A 21,997-nucleotide genomic window follows, 5' to 3' on the forward strand; every position below is an offset into this window, starting at 1 on the left:
GTTTTAAATAAATATTTTAAAGTTTATTCTGCAGCTCAAAGGGAATAAAACTTATGTAAAGGGTTCTTTATCTCTCTACGTAACCCGTCGTCGTACCTCACTATACAGGCTGTTGCAAAAAGGGCTTAGTATACTAAGCCGAAAGGGGGTGACTCAGGGGGTCATTCTGAATAACTTTTGTTCTACGAGTTTTAGAAATATATTTTTTCGCCAAATTCCAAAACTCGTAGAACAATAGTTGTTCAGATTGACCGCCTGAGTCACCCCCTTTCGGCTTAGTATACCCTTTTTGCAACACCCTGTAGAATGGACGAGGAAGAATAGTTATGGTTGCCCACAAAACTTTTATCGGTGTTGGCCATTTATTTGTTTCTGTTACAAAGTTAGCTTAGTACCTACGAACTGTGACTGACCTCCTGAATAGTCCGTGTAAAACATCCATTCAAAGTTTCAGTAAATTTCTGCCTCAATTTATTGTAATGCTGTAAGTTTTGACTATTTTCCGAATTCAAATAATAGAAGAAGGAACTTTTTATAGCGGTACATTAAAACAATCAAAGTAGGTTATTGGCTGTATGAGGAAGTATAAGGTAACATAGTGTTGTGAGTACTTCTTTACAGAGGCAGCCTCAGTCCTCAGTTCTCAACCATACATGCAGGATGTATGGTGGAGGACTAATGATTCTTCTTTAACAGTAATAATTTGATAAATAGATTAAGCAATCATAATTTGATAAGTAGGTAGTTTGGAAAAAAAAGTGTCACAGTTTAAATAAATGTATCTATCGAATACAATGATATTTATAGTATTTGCCATTTAAAGGTGCCATAGCTTGAAGAATCGTTTTAAAATTATTCTTTGGTGCAAAATTAAGCATATTGGAAGAATTACCGATAATTAGCTACCTAAAATGACGACGAAAATAAATTTTAATTTTGTTTCAATATCTCTTTTTTCTTTCCTAAACAGGTAAAAAGTGCCGCATTTCAATAATGTGAAAAGTGCAGCATTTTTTCTAAATACCTACATATTTTTTGTTGTCTGTAGGCTTGTTATGAATGATAGATAGAATATTCTTTATTTGTACACACACATGAAATTAACTAAAATACTAACACAAATGGCGGTCTTATCGCTTGACACCAATCATTTTTTTTATTATTATGTGTAATCGTGTCGTTTAGTTCACATTTAATAAAACACCAATCTTTTTTCGCCTTCCTTACCGTCAGGGCACCACACCGTCTCGTTTACAATAAACTTTTTCAACTTACATAGGTTTAAAAAAATACTTAGTCTTTTATACAGGTAGGTACATCCACCCTTTAAGCAGTTTCAAGTAATATCGGATGTAAACATCGTAAACTAGAGAGGAGACATAAAATGTAGTTTATATGTTGAGGGACCTTTAACCTTTGGCCGGTCTTCAGCTTAATATAAAAAGTTAGGTCCTTGTATAGATCGATAGTTCGCATGATGCAACTACTTATTGATCCGTAGAAAGCGGAATTTTCCTTTGTAATCTACCTATTGTTCATAATTGATGTAATTATCACCATTAGAATGTTCCATTTCATAGCAAAAATTCTGGTTGAAGTTCATGGAACTCGATGAGTTAATTAAAGTTTTAAACTAGAAAACGTGTAAGAAATGTACTAGGTAAGTAGGTACCTACTAGAAAAAAATAATTTCAATTATTGGTGTAAATTGGTGTCAAATTTATTAAAAGATACGACTAACAAACAAGTATGTATAATAAAAACACTCTATAATTTTACTGCATCTTTCGAAGCAAAAAAACGCGACGCTAGTAAAGGCAGAGATACACTCCAACCTTTATAAGGAAACCTTTCAAAGGTAATAGCACGAAAATAAAGGAAAATACACCTGGTAAAGGGGATTTTTATTGATTGCCCGGATCATGTTGAAAGGTGATCTCGTGCAGGGACACCCTACGACAAAAGGTTTCGTATCGTTTTCGTATTTTTGTTAGAAGATGTTTTTTTTACTTAATCGCTGTCTTGGTTTTATTTTAAACTTAGTACCTAGGTACTTACTAAAAAAATATCATGTCATATAATATGTGAGATATAGGACGGCTATTTTTGTCTGTGAAATTCACAAGGGTAGGAGAAATCATCTTATAGTGCCACAATCTTATCTGTTCCGGTGGCGACGTCGTTGTGATTGAATCCAGTGATACCATCAATTAAATTTTGCCTATTTCTGGTTTAAACGACAACTCATTTCTGCTATTACCTATTTTTATAATTAGGTACATTCATAAGTATAGATAAATCAAAATATAGGGTCGATAGTAAATGAAAGAGGATATAATATATCAAACGACATTTGTTGTATAAAAAAATTGTCCACGGCGAACAGAAACAAAATTAGTTCTGATTATGTTCTGATATAATACATTAAATCTAGATTTTATAATGATATAGGTAATATCTGTGGGTCGTGGGAATAACGAGATAGAAAACTATTGTACTTAATTATTATTTATTTATTTATGAACACTTTTTTTTTCATTTTCTTAAGTAACAAGAAACAAGAGCATAAAATTAAAAGAAATTCAGACAGTGTACAAAGGCTAATTGCCAAAAATCCATTTCTTCCAGCCAACCCTTGGTACTCGTAGTGGAAGAAGATGACATTAATCATCATTGTTTCGTCTAAAATCGCTGCAGGTGCGAGAAATTCTTCTTGGTATACTGCCTAAGGTATAGGTACGCAGCTTCACTCACACCTGTAATCAAAGAAAAATAAAGATTATATTCTTTCATCACGACCCATCCCGTCCCCACTGCTGGGGTACGGGTCTCTCGGGAAAAAATTAATAAAATTACATGTGAGTATATCGGTAAAATTATTCGTCATATTTGGCAACACTAACCTGTAGCCGCTGCAACTCGTTCTTCCAATTTTTCTATCGGAATTAAAGGCGCCTGAATACGTTATTCTTCCTGCATAAAAGCCAATATATCTAGTATTACTTTTCTTGCATCACTTTTCAGCGCTTTTGGCATTATTACACCCAGAAAATCACAAAACAAATTACTCTCTGATTTTTAATTGGAAAGAATTCTGACATTTTATAAGTGATGCTACTAAAAAAGTTCTTTACCGAAAAAATGAAAAATTGCGATCCATTTCTGGGCAATATTTTTTTCTTAATATTTTTATACAAAAAGATAAATCTAAATATTTACTTGCTCAAGTAAACTAATACAAAAATAACAAATATTTCAATATAATAGCTGTTCCCGCGAGCTTCGCTTCGCCTTAATAAGTTTTCCCGTGGGAATTCCGCGATAAAAAATAACATATGTGTTAATCCAGGGTGTCAGCTAACTTCATTCCAAATTTCATTAAAATCGGTTCAGCCGTTTTGACGTGAAGAAATAACAAACATACACACATACATACATACATACATAGTTACATACACATATACACTTACAAACTTTCGCATTTATAATATGAAGTAGGATCACGACTCACGACCCATGTATCGAATTAATTTTAATTGCTTTATTTCATTCTTTAGCATGGCATCACTTCCTACTAAATTCAGGGATAATAAACCTTTTTAATCAATTTCAAAAAAAGATTGTCTATTCGGTAAGTACATATAATATGTTCGGTATGTATGTAAGATTATTGGAACTGCACCATATTGACATATGACAATATACGAGTATTAGGGCTAATAAACAAATATTCAAAATTTTATAAATGTTTATGTACCTATGTACGTTTATATGCTTGTTGGTATGTATGTTTGTCCACGCATATCTCCGAAACGATTGATCCGATTGTCACTATTCTTTTTAAAGTAAAGTCACTAAAGTAACTAAAGTCACCGACATAGCTCACCGAGTTAGTAAGTTTAAGTGGCAATGGGCTGGTCACATCTGTCGAAGAACCGATGACCGATGGGGTAAACGTGTTCTGCTGTCTTACTCCCAGCGATGAGTCGCTGACACAATTTCACCTGTATCGCTAATTTGGTACCACCACCGCACATTTTAGACTCACAGTTTGCTGTGACGTCACGCAAGCCAGTCAGTGCACACAATACAATTTTATAGAGCGACATCTCTTTTTTTTACCTCTATTCAAATACGAACGCAACATCGCCCTGACATCGGCGCGGCTACCGTTTCAAAAATAATTACTAGTTGTTTTTAGATATATTTTCTACGACAGCGATAATTATATATAAGATAATTGAGATTATCTTTAATTGTATTTTTCACTGTTTGTAATATATTTAGGTAGGTACGGTAATTATTTCTCACCGTAGGTAAATCCCCTTTTAATTTGGAGCGCCGCACTTAATAAAATGGATACAGGGACTAAAAAAAATATATTATAGTCTCAGATGTCCAGACTCGTATTGAAAAAGTGCCCAGCCCAAAAAGGTTTGTGATCTCTGATTTGTCTAAAATTGATAACTGTCAGAATTCCGTAAGATTGCTAATAACAGTGTAAATAACGTAGCGTCAGCCTCTTCGCAGAAATTGACAACTCAAATAACGCACAGAGTATGAAATGACGTTTGACAATGACGTCTCGTTAGTACACATTTTGACCACCGGAACAGATAAGATTGTGGCACTATACATGCTGGTAGCGCACCGTATATTTTAGGTTACCTCCTTTCGGCTTAGGGCTGATTTTTCAATAGTCAGATAAAATTTATGTGAGGAATAATGCTGAAGCTGTCGCATGTGAATTTTGGTATTAGACAGTGACAGGAACAAGTTTATCCCTCAGATAACATTTATCTGACTATAGAAAAATCAGCCCTTAGTCACTATGTTTTTGTTTTATCAATAAAGTTATACAGGGGGTTGCAAAAAGGGTATAATAAGCCGAAAAAAAAAACAGAATTTCATAATTCGCGAAAAAAATATATCATTTTCCATAGTAACGTTGTTGGTGACGTGACTTTTTACTATGGAGAATGATTTATTTTTCTTCAAATTGTTTTTTTGCAACACCCTGTATTGTATAGTAAATGATGCTACGCGAACTAGTTATATGAGTCTATAGATTCCTAAATGATCAAGGAAACGCACTCCATTCACGGCATTGACCCCAGTCACATAACTATTGAACAACAATTGTATCAATTCATTTGACACAGTTTGTTTACTGCTATTTATACTAATCAACGATATTTTATAACGAACTAGATGGAGTGTCACAGTGTCAGAAACGTCTCGACAAAATAAAATCCCACTTCTACCACCGAGCTCTTATTTTGAATAGTTCGGTTAGAAGATTTGTTATTTTATTAATTGTTAGAATGATTGTTATTATTTATTTATTTACACTTTATTGTACACAAAATTATTTTTCACATGGAAACATTTAAAAAACATAGCTAATAATTTGCGCACAAAGGCGGACTTATTGCTAAAAAGCAATTTCTACCAGCCAACCTTTGATTGGTGGTTATTAGGTTAAACTTAAAACGGTTCGACTGTAAACAAAATGCAGACAGTTTTTTGCTCTGTAATTGTATGTCACGCACCATCTTGTTCGTACATCGTTAATCTAAGATTCGTACCAATTAAATGCTTCTTAGCACTACTCAGTTGTAAAGCTTTTCCTTGTACGATACGAACTAATAATTTTATTGTGTCAAGAACAAAGTCATGAATCAGAGATGCGATTGTGAGTTAGCTTTCTTATCTCCATTTGAACACTATCGATGGACGAGTGGTTTCCAAAAAAACTTTAACAGCACAGTGATTTAATTTCAAATAGTTTGTATTCATTTGTATAAAATTTCAGTTTGTGTTGTTAATGAAGTGTAGTGAAACGGTTATTGTTTAGGTAGTTACATAATTTTTGTAACTTTTTTATTACCAATCATGGTAAAATATTGGACTTGAACGTGTAAGAGTACAGTAAGTACTTACCTAATTTAATTTAATAAAAATATGACTTGAACAGTTAGTCGATGAATTTAATAAAACTTATGTTTCAATTGAAGGTGGGTCCACATTTGTATTATAATATCTCAGCAGTCAGCACGTATCAAAAGTAATAATAATTATTAGAATATTTGTTTTCAATCAGTGAAATGATACAAATGTGGTTCCAGCTTTAGATGTAGTTTTCGGCACAGACAACCCAAGGAAAGAAGAAATGAAAACATATTTTCAACAACTACATTCTTTTGTTGTTGAGATGACGAACACTTTGTAATTTCTTCAGCTTATCAAGTTAGAGTCTTGGAAAACACTGAACTCGAAAAAACATCGATTGAGAGCGTGTTTTTACAAACACAGACATAAACTTAAAGTAAGATAAAAGAAAACTTTCACTTTATGTTGGTTTTAGTTTCTTGAGCTATTTATAAAAAGCTGTTTTCACAAACGTCTTTTTTGTTACTTCATTTTTGTTTCAGATACCATTAAAATTAGAGTTTGAATCAAAAATTATGGAAGTAAAATCGATAGTGTTTTTCCTATTTTTGTCGAAGATTTTAAGAATTCTCGGCAGAGATCTGAGCGAAGTGGACAGGAATTCTAGAGCAGCTTTTGTTCAAAAACTTTTGAACAGGAACAGGGCGGCGGAAGGCCGGGTGAAGTTGGTCGGAGGGCCGACTAGATTTGAAGGTAATGTGTGTAAACTTTTTCCGAAAGTGTAATAAGTAGAATTGCTTGAGTTTTTTTAGTAAGATATTCATATACCCATTCATATTTTAACTTAATATTATATAAAAATTCGATCCAAATAAAAAACACGATATCTAAATAATGTGTAACTAAAGGCAATACACCTTTTTGGTACAATTTCAATGGATTACTTCTTTTGTGTAACACAGTATCCTCAATGCCCACCACTGACATATTATTAGCAATAATTCATCATACATCCGTCAGATCCATACAAGTTGCTTCAGATTTAGCAAAGACCGAATGGCGTAGTGGTTAGTGACCCTGACTACTGAGCCGATGGTCCCGGGTTCGATTACCGGCTGGGGCAGATATTTGTTTAAACACAAATATTTGTTCTCGGGTCTTGGATGTGCCCGTAAAATGGCAATAGGCCCGCCCCCTATTACATTGGGACTAACATAACACTCTGGCGAAAAGTGGGTGCAGCAATGCACCTCTGCCTACCCCGCAAGGGAGTACATTAGTAAAAGGCGTGAGTGCGTGTTTATTTTTTTTTATTTAACAATCGAGAAAAGCTGTTAATTTCCCGCGGTGCTTACCCCACAGGCAACGTGCTAATTCAGCACGCGGGCCGGTGGGGAGCCGTGTGCGACGACTCGTGGGACGACGCCGCGGCCGCCGTCGTGTGCGCCGCGCTCAACCGCACCGGCCAAGCCACGCGCGGAGCGCAGTATGGGGAAACTACAGGTAATACTTAGCTTGTGTCTTTGGTGACAACACGGGCTGAAATATGTTTGTTATAGTCAAGAGTCGACTACGAAATCTTTTAGTTTTTTGATACTTTACTTGCATATTACCTAATTTTTGCTAAAGGAAAGTTAAAATGCCACATGAGCGTCACAAACTCACGACACAATCAGATTGAGACACACGACATAGCATGACAGTCAAGTGTACCAATGTGTGTATTTGCATACCAATGTCTTAATGTATGGAACCAAATTACAGATACTCCGTCTACACCAGCTTTACCATAGTTCCGTGTCCGTTACAGAAGTTTGTAATGATTACAGGCTCAATCGGCAGCACATGTGCCAAAAGTTCGTCGCTTCAAATTTAATCACTTTCCAATACTTTGGGTGCCTAAAGTAGATTTTGTAAAGTGGGGAACAGTCTGAACTATTCAATCGATGACTTTAAATAAATAGGTTGTAGTACTCATGTAAAATGGTAGCGTTAACTATGTAAAGTATTGCCAATGTTACGTAGGTACATACTTTTAGAATGTCTTGAATTAAATAGGTACCTTAGAACAGGTTATGTACTTCTAAAAAAAATGACTTATATGGTTAATCAGGTTAGAAATTTTTATATTCCAAAATCCGCAGAACAAAAATTGAAAAGAATGACTAAGAACTATGAATCAATTCCCCACCCCGGCGATGATTTTGTAGTATCAAAACTTCTGCTATGTTTATTCCAGAGCATTACTGGATGGATGATGTGGTGTGCGAAGGAAATGAACTTACTCTCTCTCAATGCAAGTTTTCTGGTTGGGGTTCATCAGACTGTGACCCTTCGGAAGCAGCGGGAGTTATTTGTCGAAAAGAAACTGATCCAACTGAGGGTAGACCAAAGAGTAAAGAGCTGGGACAACCTATTCATGAAGTGCTAGATATTGGAAGCGCCAGTTTGAGATTGGTTGGCGGTGCTAGTGCTAACGAAGGCAGAGTGGAGGTAAGATATAAGTTTATGTAAAAATATATTTATGATATTTATTGTTGTATTGTATGTACACTTTATTAATTATTTTTTTTATAAATGAGTTACCAGGTATCAGGTATCAGGCATTTAATCTGAGACCTTTATTTAAAGTGTACCTTTTAATTCCCTTGATCCTAAATAGAAATTTTAAGTAAGTACCTACCAAAAAAATAAGGCAAGGTTTTAATGGGAACAAGTGAAATCTTCCCCTAATAAATACATAACAATGCATTTAAATATTTAATGTCTCTCTATAACATTTTATTAAACACACAATAACCTGCCCCTAATAATTCTTCAATATTATTCCTCCAGCTATACCACCGCGGAGTCTGGGGCAGCGTATGCCCTGACGGCTGGACTCTCTACGAGGCTATAGCAGTGTGCCACCACCTCGGGCTGGGGTTCGCTCAGCAGGCCCTACAGACTGATGCCTTCGGGCACTCCAGGATAGTCCTCAGTGGAGTGCAGTGTGAGGGCAATGAGACCAACCTGTTCCAGTGCCGGCATAGGGCGTATGGGAATGTTGTCTGCCCTGGTGACATTGGTTGGTATTTAATCTCTATATACCTAGTGACTTAATAAACGCTAGTATTTAACATTGTTCACTAACCGGCAGACCTTTAAACAGGCGACTTAACTGTACCTGTAGCTGAGAGGTGAAGAATAAGCACCACCAAATCGAGAACTAAAAATCTGAACTAAAAGTACCTACAGCTACTAAATTATCCGTTTAACGTCAACACTTTTCTAAAGTCTGAGCAAAACTATGAGCTATTGATTTGATAAATTATACCTAAACAGACTATGATGTGATACATAAATACATTTTGAAAGTACTTAAGTAGATAATATTTTCCCGGGAATCGAAACTCGGATCAGCCTTCTGTAAATATCAAATGTATTTTATAAATTCACTGCTATTTTAAAACTCAGAACGATTTAGACCTGAACTTGGCAGACAGTGGTTTTATTCCCATAGGGATGCAAAGTTTTGCGAATGTCTGAATATTTGTGAATGCTTGCAGCCATCTTCTAAAAGTTTATGTACCCTAGACACATAGATTGCACACATTCAACGTTTATCACTTCAAACTATCATACGGATGGAAATACTAGGGTAAAATGTTAGGACCTAAGTAAATGTTATACCAACTTTCGTGAACTAAGTAGGTACAGTAAGTATTACTAAGTATAGTAGTTTCGTCATATTTTTATTGTCAGCCAAACAAACAAAGTAGATAATATTTTGTAGGTATTTCATCTCTTTATAAAGCTGTGAAAATAACAAAACAGAAGTAAAACTCATAGTGTAACTAACGGGAGTGTGGTGTAGGAAGTAAAAAGGCCGGAAAAACACTTTACGGGTTTATATTGAAAACAGGCACACGAAAATACAAATTTTACCGGTCAATTAAAGCGCTCGTGATAACGGCTAGACAAAGACTTTGAAGGTGGCCGCGCTTGCGCCGCCGATGCGGTGGTAGTGACGTCACATACGCAACTACATTCACATGCAAAACATTTTTGAAGATCGTTTACTAATATTTAATACAAGTTATGGATACATATCGCAATAGTGGTTACAATCATAAATAAAACAATTAAATACCTAACTATGGAACGCGTCGTCAACATTCCCCCCCCTAGTGCTGACTCAGCACTCTTTACCAATAGGTATTCTAGCGACGCGCGTGACTGGTCGCTTCCAGCGACCGGACTGAGTCCTGACCTCGACGAGCCGGACCCTGCCATCATTACCTGGCAGGACTGTCTCCACTAAGCCTTTCCGCCAAACGTTCCGCGGGGCATCAGGCTCAATAAGATATACTAAGTCACCTACCTGTAGTTGACGCGCCTGCTCCTCATTCCATTTCCTCCTCGGAATGAGCTCCGGCAGCACCTCTCTCACCCAGCGCCGCCAGTACATGTCAGCAAGAAGCTGCGCCTTCCTCCACTGTTTTCTCAAATTGAGGTCAAATTCCTCGAACGCTCCGAATACCGGAAGGTTTGATGAACTTCCGAGAAGAAAATGGTTAGGAGTAAGGGCCTCCGTGCTCCCCGGTTCCACTGAAACGTGCGTCAATGGGCGGCCATTCACCATGTTTTCGACTTCAGCCATCAACGTGCCTAAAGTTTCCTCTTTAGGGGCACGTTCTTTTAAAATAACTTTTAATGAGGTTTTGACACTCCTCACCAATCGTTCCCACGCCCCACCCCAATGGGGACTTACTGGGGGAATAAATTTCCACTCCATCTCGTTGTTTACCCCATCAAGTTTCAGGCTCTCCTGATCTATATCCCTTATGGATTTCTTTAGCTCATTATCGGCACCTCGTAGGTTAGTACCATTGTCTGAGTAAATGAAACGGGGCCAGCCTCGCCTCGCGGCCATGCGGCGCAGCGACATGATCAGGGAGTCGGACGTTAGAGAAGGCACGAGTTCGAGGTGAACGGCTCGGACTGTGAGGCAGGTGAATAAGACTCCATAACGCTTCTCCCTGCGTCGTCCTACCGTTACCTCCATAGGACCAAAAAGGTCCAAGCCGCAGTGGGTAAAGGGCCGAAGGTGATGCGCCATACGGGCCTCAGGCAAGTCACCCATGCGAGGGACTTGGGGCGTGCACCTTCTCATACGGCATATTATGCACCTCGTCGCTACGGACTTCACCGTCGGCCGTATCTTTATCACCCAATACCGCTGCTTGAGCTCGTTGACGACGGTCTCCTGACTCCCGTGTGCTAGTCGGAGGTGGTAGGAGAGCACGATGAGCCTGGCGACGTGGTGGCGCCCGTCCAGGATCACGGGTCTCTTTGTTCCAGGAGGCGCGTCAGCTGCGTCGATGCGCCCGCCGCTCCGGAGTACGCCGTGTTCGTCGAGGTAAGGGGACAAGGTAAGTAACCTACTTTTTTTACTGATACTTTTACCTTCTTTCAGGTTGGCCAATTCCTCACTGAAGCTCTGGGACTGCGCGTGCTTTATAAGTAACCGCTCGGCTTCTTCCATCAGTTCGCAGTCTATGTCTGCGGCTTGCCTACGGCACCTACCTATAAACTTAAGTACATTCGCAGTAGCCCTCTTCAAACGCAGCCAGGAAGAAAAGCGTTCCGGATCCGGTACCGGTAACACAACAGGTGAGTAATCTCGAACTACAGTTACACATTCAATATTTTTATCCAGCTGACTGTAAACAATAGTTTGCTGTGGCCATGATGACTCATGCGCACGTAAAAACTCGGGCCCGTGACACCATTTACTCATAAATGTGTCATTATCGAAGCTATCTCTAGTTGCCAAGTCCGCGACATTTAATTTAGTAGGAATATAACGCCACTCATTTATTTCAGTTAATTCATCAATCTCACCTAAGCGATTAGCGACAAATGTTTTATAATTTCTAGCATCATTATTTATCCAATGCAAAACCACGGATGCATCACACCAAAAAAATCTTTTTGTAACATTTAATCTATGCTCTTTAATCAAGGTGTCTGCCAGCCTCGCCGCCAGCAGCGCGGCCTGCAGCTCCAGGCGCGGCACGGTGGCCGGCTTCACCGGCGCCACTCGGCATCTACTACTTACAAATGCAACACTAACATTCCCGTGACAATCTATCCAACGAAAATAGGCCACAGCACACATCGCCTGCGTGGATGCGTCGCAAAAAACGTGTAACTGTAGTTCATTAAAGTTATTATAATTACCTACACTCGGGGTAGCGGCATCGCTCGCTGACCTTGGGCGCGTCAGCTGTGGTGACGTCATCGCCGCCGACGTCTCGGAACCCGTATCAGTCAACACGGGGAAAATAGATGAATAACATCTAGGTATTCTCACCTTTTCAATAGTTTTCAGCAACTCGACCCATTGAACCCATTTTTCAAATGTGTTATCCGTAATTGCGTCATCCCATCCGATGTTAGACCTCCAAGTATCCTGTAGCATAATTTTACCTTGAATTGTAAAAGGAGCCAGGATTCCAAATACGTCGAAGATGGACATTACTACTCGTAGTAATATTCTCTTCGTCGGCCGTTGTTTCCCTGTGAGTATATCGTCGGGGATGCGTTTCAGCGACACGTCGAAACCCAGCAAATCTTCAGAAGGATACCATATTAACCCTAGCGTGCGCTCACCAAGACTCTGCTTATCAATTTTGAACCTTATAGCAGCAGTACTCAAGGTGGCCGGCGGTAAACTATCTAAGACGGCCGAACTATTACTTGCCCAATTGCGAATCTCAAAGCCGCCGGATTTATGTATGTAAGATACATTATTTACCATCTCGGTCGCGGTGGCTTCGTCGCTAAAACTATCAATATAATCATCCATGTAATGTTGTTTTTTAATCGCATGCACTGCGGCCGGCTTAGATAATTCAAACCGGTCCGCATTCTTATTTTTAATAAACTGTGCTATAAATGGGGAACAGCTGGCACCAAAGATAAGAGATTCCATTGTGTATGTATTTACTGGGGTATTTAAACTTTGACTCGGACGCCATAAAAACCTCAGGGCGTCTTGATCTTCCTTATGAATTTTGACCCTTAAAAACATATCTTTGATGTCACCAATTACAGCTATTTTATTTTCTCTAAAACGTAACATAATACCGAATAAAGATTCCAATAGGTCCGGTCCTGTTAGTAGGTAATCATTTAATGATAAGCCTTTTGTTTTCGCGGCGGCGTCGAAGACCAGCCGGAGCTTGTTTTTGTTTGGGTTATCAACTCCAAAATGAGGTAAGTACCAAGTACGTTCAGTAGGGTGACCATCAGCTGTTAGTTGTGATGCAAAACTGTTATCTAACAAATGTTGTATGCGTTCAGTATACCTTGTTGCGAAGTCCTTATTGGCTGCCATCTTCTTCTCTACACTCTTCAACCTGTTTAAGGCTGTGGCGTAGCTTTCAGTCGGCATTTTGCAACTCTTGTCCTTCCATGGAAGACTGACAAACCACCTACCGTCCTTTAAAGTGGCCGACTCCTCAAGTTGCCGACGAGCGCTTTCGTCGTCAGAATTCGGCCTAGGTTTTGTTGACACACCTAGTGCATCAATAGAAAATCCACGTCTTACCTCGTCGTGGATGTCCCGCAGTTCACGCGCGACGTCGTGGTCACCCGAGTCGGTCAGGAAGTTGACCAGCCCCGCGCTCGCGGCCGCGCGCTGCTGCTGCACCGGCACCACACCATGGACACACCAACCTAGAGGGGTTAAAGTTGCCGACGGTTCCATATTTTTACCTATTCGACTTTCAATACTTTGCAACAGGTGACAATTATCTTGACCAATAAGTAATTCAGGTTTGCAATCAGTATAATAACATAATAAAGACTCATTTTTAAGGAATTTCAGATTATCATATTTTTCAAATTCAACAATAGACAGTGTTTGTAACGGTAAATTGAGTTGTTTACAAGTACGGGCAGTTATAGAATGCATTACATTGTTCACACCAGATAAGCTTACTTGAACTATATTGCTTTTGAATACCATCTCGTTATGAGTCCAGGCCCCGCGCACATGCACGGTGTCGGGGCGGCCGCGCAGCCCCGCGCGCGCCGCCAGCTCCTCGCTGACCAGCGATATGGTCGACCCGTCGTCCAGCAGGGCGCTGGTGTCGTAGGCCCCATTGGGCCCGTGGATCCGCACGGGTACTACCTTCAGTAGGACCTTACAGCTGCGTGTGCCGACGTGCGCTACCGTCTGCGCCGCAGGGGGGTCCTCGAGGTCAGCCTCACTCGAGGCGGGTGTCCGCGACGTGGTGGCCGCGGTGTCCCTGCGTGGCTCGCTGCTGCCGGCGGCGTCGTAGTGCAGTAGGCGGTGGTGGGCGCCGCCGCAGCCCTCCTTGTCGCAGGCGGGCGCGGGACACTGCTCGCGATCGTGACGTGAGATGAGGCACTTGAAGCATATGCCGAAACGTTTTACGTGCTGCCATCTGTCCTTACGTAAAGCTCGTTTGAACTTTCTACAGTTTGTGAGCTCGTGTTTAATCGCGCGACAGAACGAACACTTGTTATTATTGCTATTCACTGCGCCCGTTTGATTCGAATTGACTAACACTGTATATGGGCGTGTCGCACTATGATCGGTATTTTTATATTTATCACTTCGCGGGCACAATACACTTAGGTTTGCCGTGGACGTTATCTTCACAGCCTCGTCGCGCAGGAACTCGGCGAGAATCTCCATTCGGGTCCGCCCAGGAGCTGCATCCTTGATGAGCGGGAAACTGTAATCAGACCATCTCGGTATGAGCACTGCTGGGAACTTCGATAAAATTATGTTCGTTATGTTCATGCCTTGTAGATAGTCCTCTCTCCCAACAGCACGTACAGCTGCTACAAAGTTTTGTACTTTCACCGAGAACGTCACAATGTCCCTGTGATACTCGGTCGACATGGGGGGCAACTTACGTATGTCGTTTATTATCTTAGATATTATAATCTCTGGGTTTCCAAATCGTAGCTCCAGTGTCGACATTACCTCTCGTGTCGACGTAGCCGTTATTAATAGTGCAGCAACGGCTTCTCTGGCTGCTCCATGTAGGCACTTACGTAACCTCCAAAGGTTTTCCTTCTCGCTGAAGCTGCAGAGCGACGTGGACTCCTCCAACGCTTGTTTGAAATGGAGCCACTCCATGGGGTCGCCCGAGAAGCTTGGGAGGTCTCGGGGCGTGCTCATGCGACTAAGTAAGTTGGAGTTACCTGCATTAGAAGCCACAGCAGTAGCTATTTTCTGTAGTGCACTGGCCAACATTTGCACTGTCCCTTCGCTGCCGGCGGCGTCGGCGTGAGCTGCCGCGGGTGCCGGCGGTGGGCGCGGCCCGCCCGAGTACAAGCCATCATCGTGGGCAGGCTGTGCTGTTAGTGCTGTCTGTGCTTGCTGCTGGTGACTGCGGTCCAACCACTTCTCGATTTCTTCATTGGATTTGCCTTCTGACGGCTGTGGACTGTAATTTTCTTCATCTTCCAAATCGGCAATATCTGCCTGTAGCCGTTTGTCAATCAGTTCCATTTGTATCTTCGCTTTTTCCTCAGCTGCCTGCAACTCTAACCTTTTTCTGCGAGCTATTGAAGATGATGACGTCGACTTAGCAACAGTTTTTGAACAGGTGGCGGCGGCCGTTACTCGACCGTTCGGTGCCGACCTCGTGCTACCCTCAACTGCGAATGTTCGGCTAAGCATCATCTTCTGTTCCATTTGCGGCTCAATTTCTTCAATTTTAGGCGGTTCGCTTTCAGCATGCCTCCTCAGCGACTGACTTCCCGTAGGTTCACACCCTTTCTTCACTAGTTCGCGTTTCACAGCACTCCGTGTGTTCACCATTTTACCGTCCGTTTTTGGCGTGTGAAACATTTAGAATCCGGTTCGAAGACCACTTTGTAACTAACGGGAGTGTGGTGTAGGAAGTAAAAAGGCCGGAAAAACACTTTACGGGTTTATATTGAAAACAGGCACACGAAAATACAAATTTTACCGGTCAATTAAAGCGCTCGTGATAACGGCTAGACAAAGACTTAAAAAGACTGAAGGTGGCCGCGCTTGCGCCGCCGATGCGGTGGTAGTGACGTCACATACGCAACTACATTCACATGCAAAACATTTTTGAAGATCGTTTACTAATATTTAATACAAGTTATGGATACATATCGCAATAGTGGTTACAATCATAAATAAAACAATTAAATACCTAACTATGGAACGCGTCGTCAACACATAGTATGGTCGAACTATGAACCAATTTTTTAAACTTCACAGCTGTAGGAGCTAAAATTGTAAATAGTAAACCCGCCACCTCTTTGACAGAAGCCACTCTTACTGCCAGTTTCTATAACTCTATCTATCTATAACTCTCCTATAACTGGTAGTTACTTTCATACGATTTTGACCGATTGTTACTTTTGATTATGTCAAAATCGTATGAAAGTAACTACCAGTTATGGATAGATAGAGATATAGAAACTGGTAGTTAGTCATAGTCCAGCTTATCCACAGCCACTCCAAATCCTCTTCATTCCAGGTCACGTAGCAGCAGTAGTATGCACCCAGGTGCTGTCAGACTTATTCCTGGACGTGAGGACAATCGAGCGCACCGCCCACCTGCAGGACGCCCCGATGTACCAGCTGCAATGTGCCATGGAAGAGAACTGCCTGACTAAGACGGCCTATGAGGTAGGTTTGGTCTATGGTGAGATCTACAATGGATTTGCACCGATGAAAATGTCTTGTCATCATTGATTATCCAATAATCATCGACTGCAAATAGCGATACATAATCGTCTCCCAAGGAGCCACTCAAAAAGCCTTGGCCTTCGTCAATTAAATAAAAAGCTGGATGTCGAAGGTGTTTTCGGGTCTGTAGAGCGATCCGGAAAAAACGCAGCACATTCTATACGATAGTCTATTCGAAAGTGCTGTCAACCTGTCAACAACAAAATGGCGGTGTATAGATTTGCGAAAGTTTGACAGCTATCATTCCATAGGTCATTGTCAGAATAATATTATGTACTCTGTGGTCATTCTTTTCGAAACTCATTCGAAAGGTAAAAAATGTTCGAAAGTGCTGTCAAGTTGACAATAGTCGCACTCGCATTCGATTCTATTCGTTAGCTCGAATTTTCGTGATACGGGTACAGTACTGTAGTCTCCTCTCGTTACAACGTTTACAAGTTCTTTGGCAGATATGATCTAGCACTTTCAAGCTTGCAAATAGACCGATGTTGTTCTAATATAGTTAGGTAATACATCCCATGTTATAACTCAAGTACTTGCTCCATCAGATACAAAGGACCAATCCCTCCTGGCAGTACGAGACGCGTCGCCTGGTCCGCTTCACCGCCTCATCTCTCAACATCGGCAACGAGGACTTCAGGCCGTACCTGCCCAAGCATCTGTGGCAGTGGCATTTATGTCATATGTAAGTTGGGTGATATTTTTGAATTATTATTACACTCACGAGCAATGAAAAGGGCCTAGTGACATATGGAACGGCAATAGCAGGAGGAAATTTTTGCATTTCTCGTCTGAGACACCTCAAAATCTACACTAAAAGTCGCATAACTTTTGAATGGCTAAGCCAATTTTGTTAAAATATGGCTAAGAACACGCGGGGTAACATCACCTATGACCCTATAAAAACAAACCGAAATTCGGTTCAGCCGTTTGGGAGGTAAGCGACCAGAAAAAGATATAGGTAGGTACTTACAGATACACAAACATGTTAAACTTACAAGATCCCTTTTTCTATCAAGAGTTTATAAAAAAAAAAAAAAAAAAAAAACACGCACTCACGCCTTGTACTAATGTACTCCCTTGCGGGGTAGGCAGAGGTGCATTGCTGCACCCACTTTTCGCCAGAGTTTATAAAATAATATAAATATGTTCCAGGCACTACCACAGCATGGAAGTGTTTGCTACATTCGATGTGCTGAACTCCTCGGGGGTGAGGGTGGCGGAGGGACACAAAGCCTCCTTCTGTTTGGAGGACAACACGTGCCTGCCCGGCGTGGAGAAGAAATATTCCTGCAAGAATTATGGGGATCAAGGTGAGTTTTTACTTTAGTCTAAACAGGGAAAATCGTCGGCTGGTGTCACATTTCATATAGATTAATGTTGACACACGGGCCTCTACATGTTGGCTTCGGCCCGATGTACCCAAGTGTCGGGGACCCCATGGCCCCGAGATGGAAAAACAAATATTTAAAATTGATTTAATTTTCAGGTATTTCAGTGAATTGCTCGGATGTCTATCAATACAACATTGATTGTCAATGGGTAGATGTTACTGATGTTGTACCTGGAGACTACACGTTTAAAGTAAGTTTAGTTTTTAATAAAATATAGGCTCCGTCCCCAACAATTAAGTAGGTACCTTGATAGATCTTTTCCATCCATAAACCGATTATACTTCCCCTTGTATAATGACAGAATACCGTTGTATGTTGGGCATTATACAGCGATTTAGAAATGATTTAGCGCTGATGGCGTTGAATTGCAATGTTTAATTACGAGTGGCCTAGTTTCACCATAGTCTGTTAGATCATTGAAACGCCTGTTAATTTGTAAATGTCATCTAAAATAAAATTATACGCCATGTCCATCTAAAATATTTGACAGATGTGTCAAAAGTCAACAACTAATCCCTTGTTAAGATGTAACATTGGTGTTAAGGTTCTAACAGAGTACGTACGGTGAAAACACCTTAGGATATTGAAATAGCTTTCAAAGTTTATTGTCCTGTTTTTATTCCAGGTAGCAGTGAACCCGCACGCGCGCATCCCGGAGCAGTCGTTCCACAACAACGCGGCGACGTGTCGCCTGCTGCTCAGCGACACGTACGCCGCCGTGCACAGCTGCGTGCTGCAGCGGCCTTAATGGGAATAAGGACTAGTTTCACCATGCTGTGTTAGATCATTAACACCACTGTTACATCATAATAAGGGATTAGGTGTTGACTTTCGACACGTCTTCTGTCAAGAATTCAATTAGTATATACATTTTATTTTAGATGACACTTAAAAATACTGTAACAGGGTGTTAATGATCTAACAGACTATGGTGAAACTAGGCATAAGGGTGCCAATTGGTGGCCGACGACACAGTATGATGTTGATGAATAGTCTGATTCAATCACATCAGAATACTTAACTATTTATCTTTATTTGTTTTTGATAATTATTTATACAGTAGTTACAAAAAAATATGTCATTGTTCATGCAGCCGTAACAATAAACATAAGTAACACTTCATTTTATTTGTCATTTGTTCGGATCTTATTACCTACCTAGTACCTACTTATATTGACAAATCCATCAATAAGTAAGTAGGTATACTTAATTCAAACAACAGTCGCTTCCATACCACGTTAGCTGCATGTCTTTATCGCTCTCACTTTATTTTTGTAATGAATCGTGAAATACCTTTAGTTGTGAATTCCTCATTCTGAGCTTCCCCCGTTTCCTTATCGGCGGCGCCGCAAACATATTCCGGTCAGATTTACGATGCCACCTACGATGTGCTACGCTTACGACTCGGAAAATGTCATCTTGATCATTTTTTTACCGACTTCGAAAAAAGTAGGACGTTCTTAATTCATCTGTAAGTATGTATTTTTTGTATGTTTACATTGTTCACGGATTACTCCGCCATTTATGATTATTTATGAAAATAAAAATTTAGTTAAGTGTAAGGCCAACTAGCGCCGCCTATTTCGGGAAAAACTTTTCAAACGGTTTTATTTTATTTGAAGCGCTTGGGGTATAAATTGTATTAAATTTAAAGGGATAGGTGAAAGATCCAGGGACCGTTGCACAGTAAAAAAATATATAAGCAGGGGGTAATTTTGCTTAAACGAAATAAAGTATGGAGTTTCGGAGTCCTGTCATGCAATAAGCTCGAATAAAAAATTCATGCTGTGGCTAAAAAAGACGTTGTGAATGTTTCTGATCACGGGTTCGAGTCAGCAAACAGCAGCTACAGGGTGTCAAAAAATAATAATAAATGTAAATTATTATAACTTATTTACCTTTCAAATTGTGTAAGAATTGGGAAATAGGTACTATCTATTGCTGCTGTCCTGATCTTTCGTTCTATGTTAGAATTCACATCAAAATCCGGGATGTAAAGGGAACACACCAGATTCTACCGGATATTCTTCGAATATTTTTGAGATTTATTATTACAAGAGGCTACTCTTATGTATTATGATAAAGTACTTTTTGTTACAAGATGGCTTTTATCTAAAATATTAATGCTAATAAACGAATCATTTTGTATAGTAATGCCAAATTATTGGTCCACAGGAAATTTTTGACCACCGGATGACATAGTGGTTACTCTCACTCTATGCCGAAGGACCCGGGCTCGATACTCAGCCGCGTAATAATTAATTTTGTTGTAAAATTTTAAAATAATTTGATTACAATATAATTTTCCATGTAAACGCTCACGAGTTTATTATGTCACGTAAATATAGTTAATAGGAAAAATGCTATATGAAGTTTCAGCAGGTTTATGTATCAAACGACCCTGTATCTATATAGGTATCTACTCCTATAATAGAATTTAAATTTTCACAATAGTGGGAATATCTTCATCGTAATTTCAATCTGTATCGTGGCAGCTAAATGATTTATACTGAGCTGGGCTTAAGAAAATGACACTTGGCACTGTTGAGTTAATAATGGTCCAAATGATTCCGTATATTACCAATATGCTACGGATACGGAACCCTTCAAACTATTAACTAGATTAGAAACCACCAAATTTTTCTCCGTGTTTGACTTTATTCTTAAAAGCCTCAAGTATGTAGGTACCTATGTCACTTTTATACTGTACGTAGGTATACTTACAGTCCAATTATAAAGTCGTGAAAACGGAAATGGATCCTAGCTAATTGTTTAATATCGTATTTAATCGATCTATTATATTTATTTAGAGACAAATCCGTTAAAAAATCATAATCAATCTGTATTTTATTTTAAAAATGAAAATTTCTAAAAGTAAGTAAATAACTGATGATCATAAAAAGTCTTAGCAAAATCGCACTAATTGATGTCAGGCCTTTATAGTTTGACTGTATGTTAACAATTATATTATTGTGATAGGCATAACCAGCTTAGTGATACTGATAAGATAGGCTCAGTTCATCCACTGATACTAATCATCTTGACTATTTTTGACGGATGGAAAGGTGAATGACCGATAATACAACCAGACTATTAATTTCAAGGACACAGGTCTAAAGAGGGGTTTACACTGGCGAAAAGTTTAGAAATTGTAATATGCATGTAATTTTATATAAAGAACTTGCAGATTTGTATAGGTACTTGACACACCTTTGCTCTACTAAAACAGGCTTAAAAGATTCTTATCAAAGGTTAATCGTAATAATTCTGAAAGGATATTAAAATATAATTTTAGGCTGTATAGGATACAACAGGATGGAAAAATATGATGTATAGATGTGGCAGCAGTGGCAGGCAACAGTACAGGAAGCAAGTAAATGAAGTCTGCATTAAGAAAAAAGGTAAGAACTTATATTTATAGTACTTACCTAGATCCTTTTGACTTTGTCAGATTAAAAATAATGCAAACATCATAGTAATAAAAGACTCAGACATGTAGATTTGTAGATATTATTACGTAGTAGGTATTATCTCGGTATATAATGGTATAAACATACATTTTGAATAAAGACAGATAAGTTAAGATGAAAGTAATCTTAGATTTATCTTATATGTTGCATTTCAGCTAGCATTGACCGTGAATTAAACATATTTTGTGTAGCTTAGGCCAAATATGACGGATAAATAGTGATTAAAATAAGAAAGTTACACATTTCGTGCAGAAATCTTGGAAAAATAGTGAAATGCACAATTTACAGCCATGGATGTTACAATGCCTTTTTGTGGGCATAGGTGAGTCTATTTTTTTTTATTATCTTACTTCTTATGTATTAAGTGTAAAAAGGTTTGTCTTGGTAGGTATATATACCTATACTTTTTTGTAATGAAGTGTTAAATGATGAAATGCCAATACAAGTATGATGAAATTCACTTTTAAACAAAATCTACTCGTTAC

The 21,997-nt window shown here is 39.5% G+C and overlaps 1 protein-coding gene and 1 long non-coding RNA gene across 2 annotated transcripts; one reads left to right on the forward strand and one right to left on the reverse strand.

Moving 5' to 3' along the window:
• Positions 1–2,692: 2,692 nt before the first annotated feature.
• Positions 2,693–2,961, reverse strand: LOC125490700. Its single transcript, XR_007267847.1, has 2 exons — positions 2,904–2,961; positions 2,693–2,756 (listed from the first exon to the last, which is right to left on the reverse strand). It is a non-coding gene; the product is annotated as an uncharacterized LOC125490700 (long non-coding RNA).
• A 2,532-nt stretch (positions 2,962–5,493) lies between these two features.
• LOC105398299 (lysyl oxidase homolog 2) lies at positions 5,494–19,505 on the forward strand. Its single transcript, XM_048630724.1, has 10 exons — positions 5,494–5,931; positions 6,435–6,645; positions 7,255–7,395; positions 8,132–8,385; positions 8,728–8,959; positions 16,437–16,588; positions 17,197–17,333; positions 17,804–17,961; positions 18,138–18,232; positions 18,668–19,505. The coding sequence occupies exons 2-10, from the start codon at positions 6,468–6,470 to the stop codon at positions 18,788–18,790; spliced, it is 1,470 nt and encodes a 489-aa protein (XP_048486681.1). The 5' UTR covers positions 5,494–5,931; positions 6,435–6,467; the 3' UTR covers positions 18,791–19,505.
• Positions 19,506–21,997: the final 2,492 nt, after the last annotated feature.

The sequence above is a fragment of the Plutella xylostella genome, chromosome 26, assembly GCF_932276165.1.
Source record: "Plutella xylostella chromosome 26, ilPluXylo3.1, whole genome shotgun sequence".
Taxonomy (NCBI): Eukaryota; Metazoa; Arthropoda; class Insecta; order Lepidoptera; family Plutellidae; genus Plutella; species Plutella xylostella.

Coding starts and splice junctions, on each gene's coding strand:
- LOC105398299 (XM_048630724.1), top strand. CDS start 6,468: ATGGAAGTAAAATCGATAGTGTTTTTCCTATTTTTGTCGAAGATTTTA. Junction 8,386..8,727: donor CTAACGAAGGCAGAGTGGAG/GTAAGATATAAG, acceptor TTATTCCTCCAG/CTATACCACCGCGGAGTCTG. Junction 17,334..17,803: donor CAGTGGCATTTATGTCATAT/GTAAGTTGGGTG, acceptor AATATGTTCCAG/GCACTACCACAGCATGGAAG.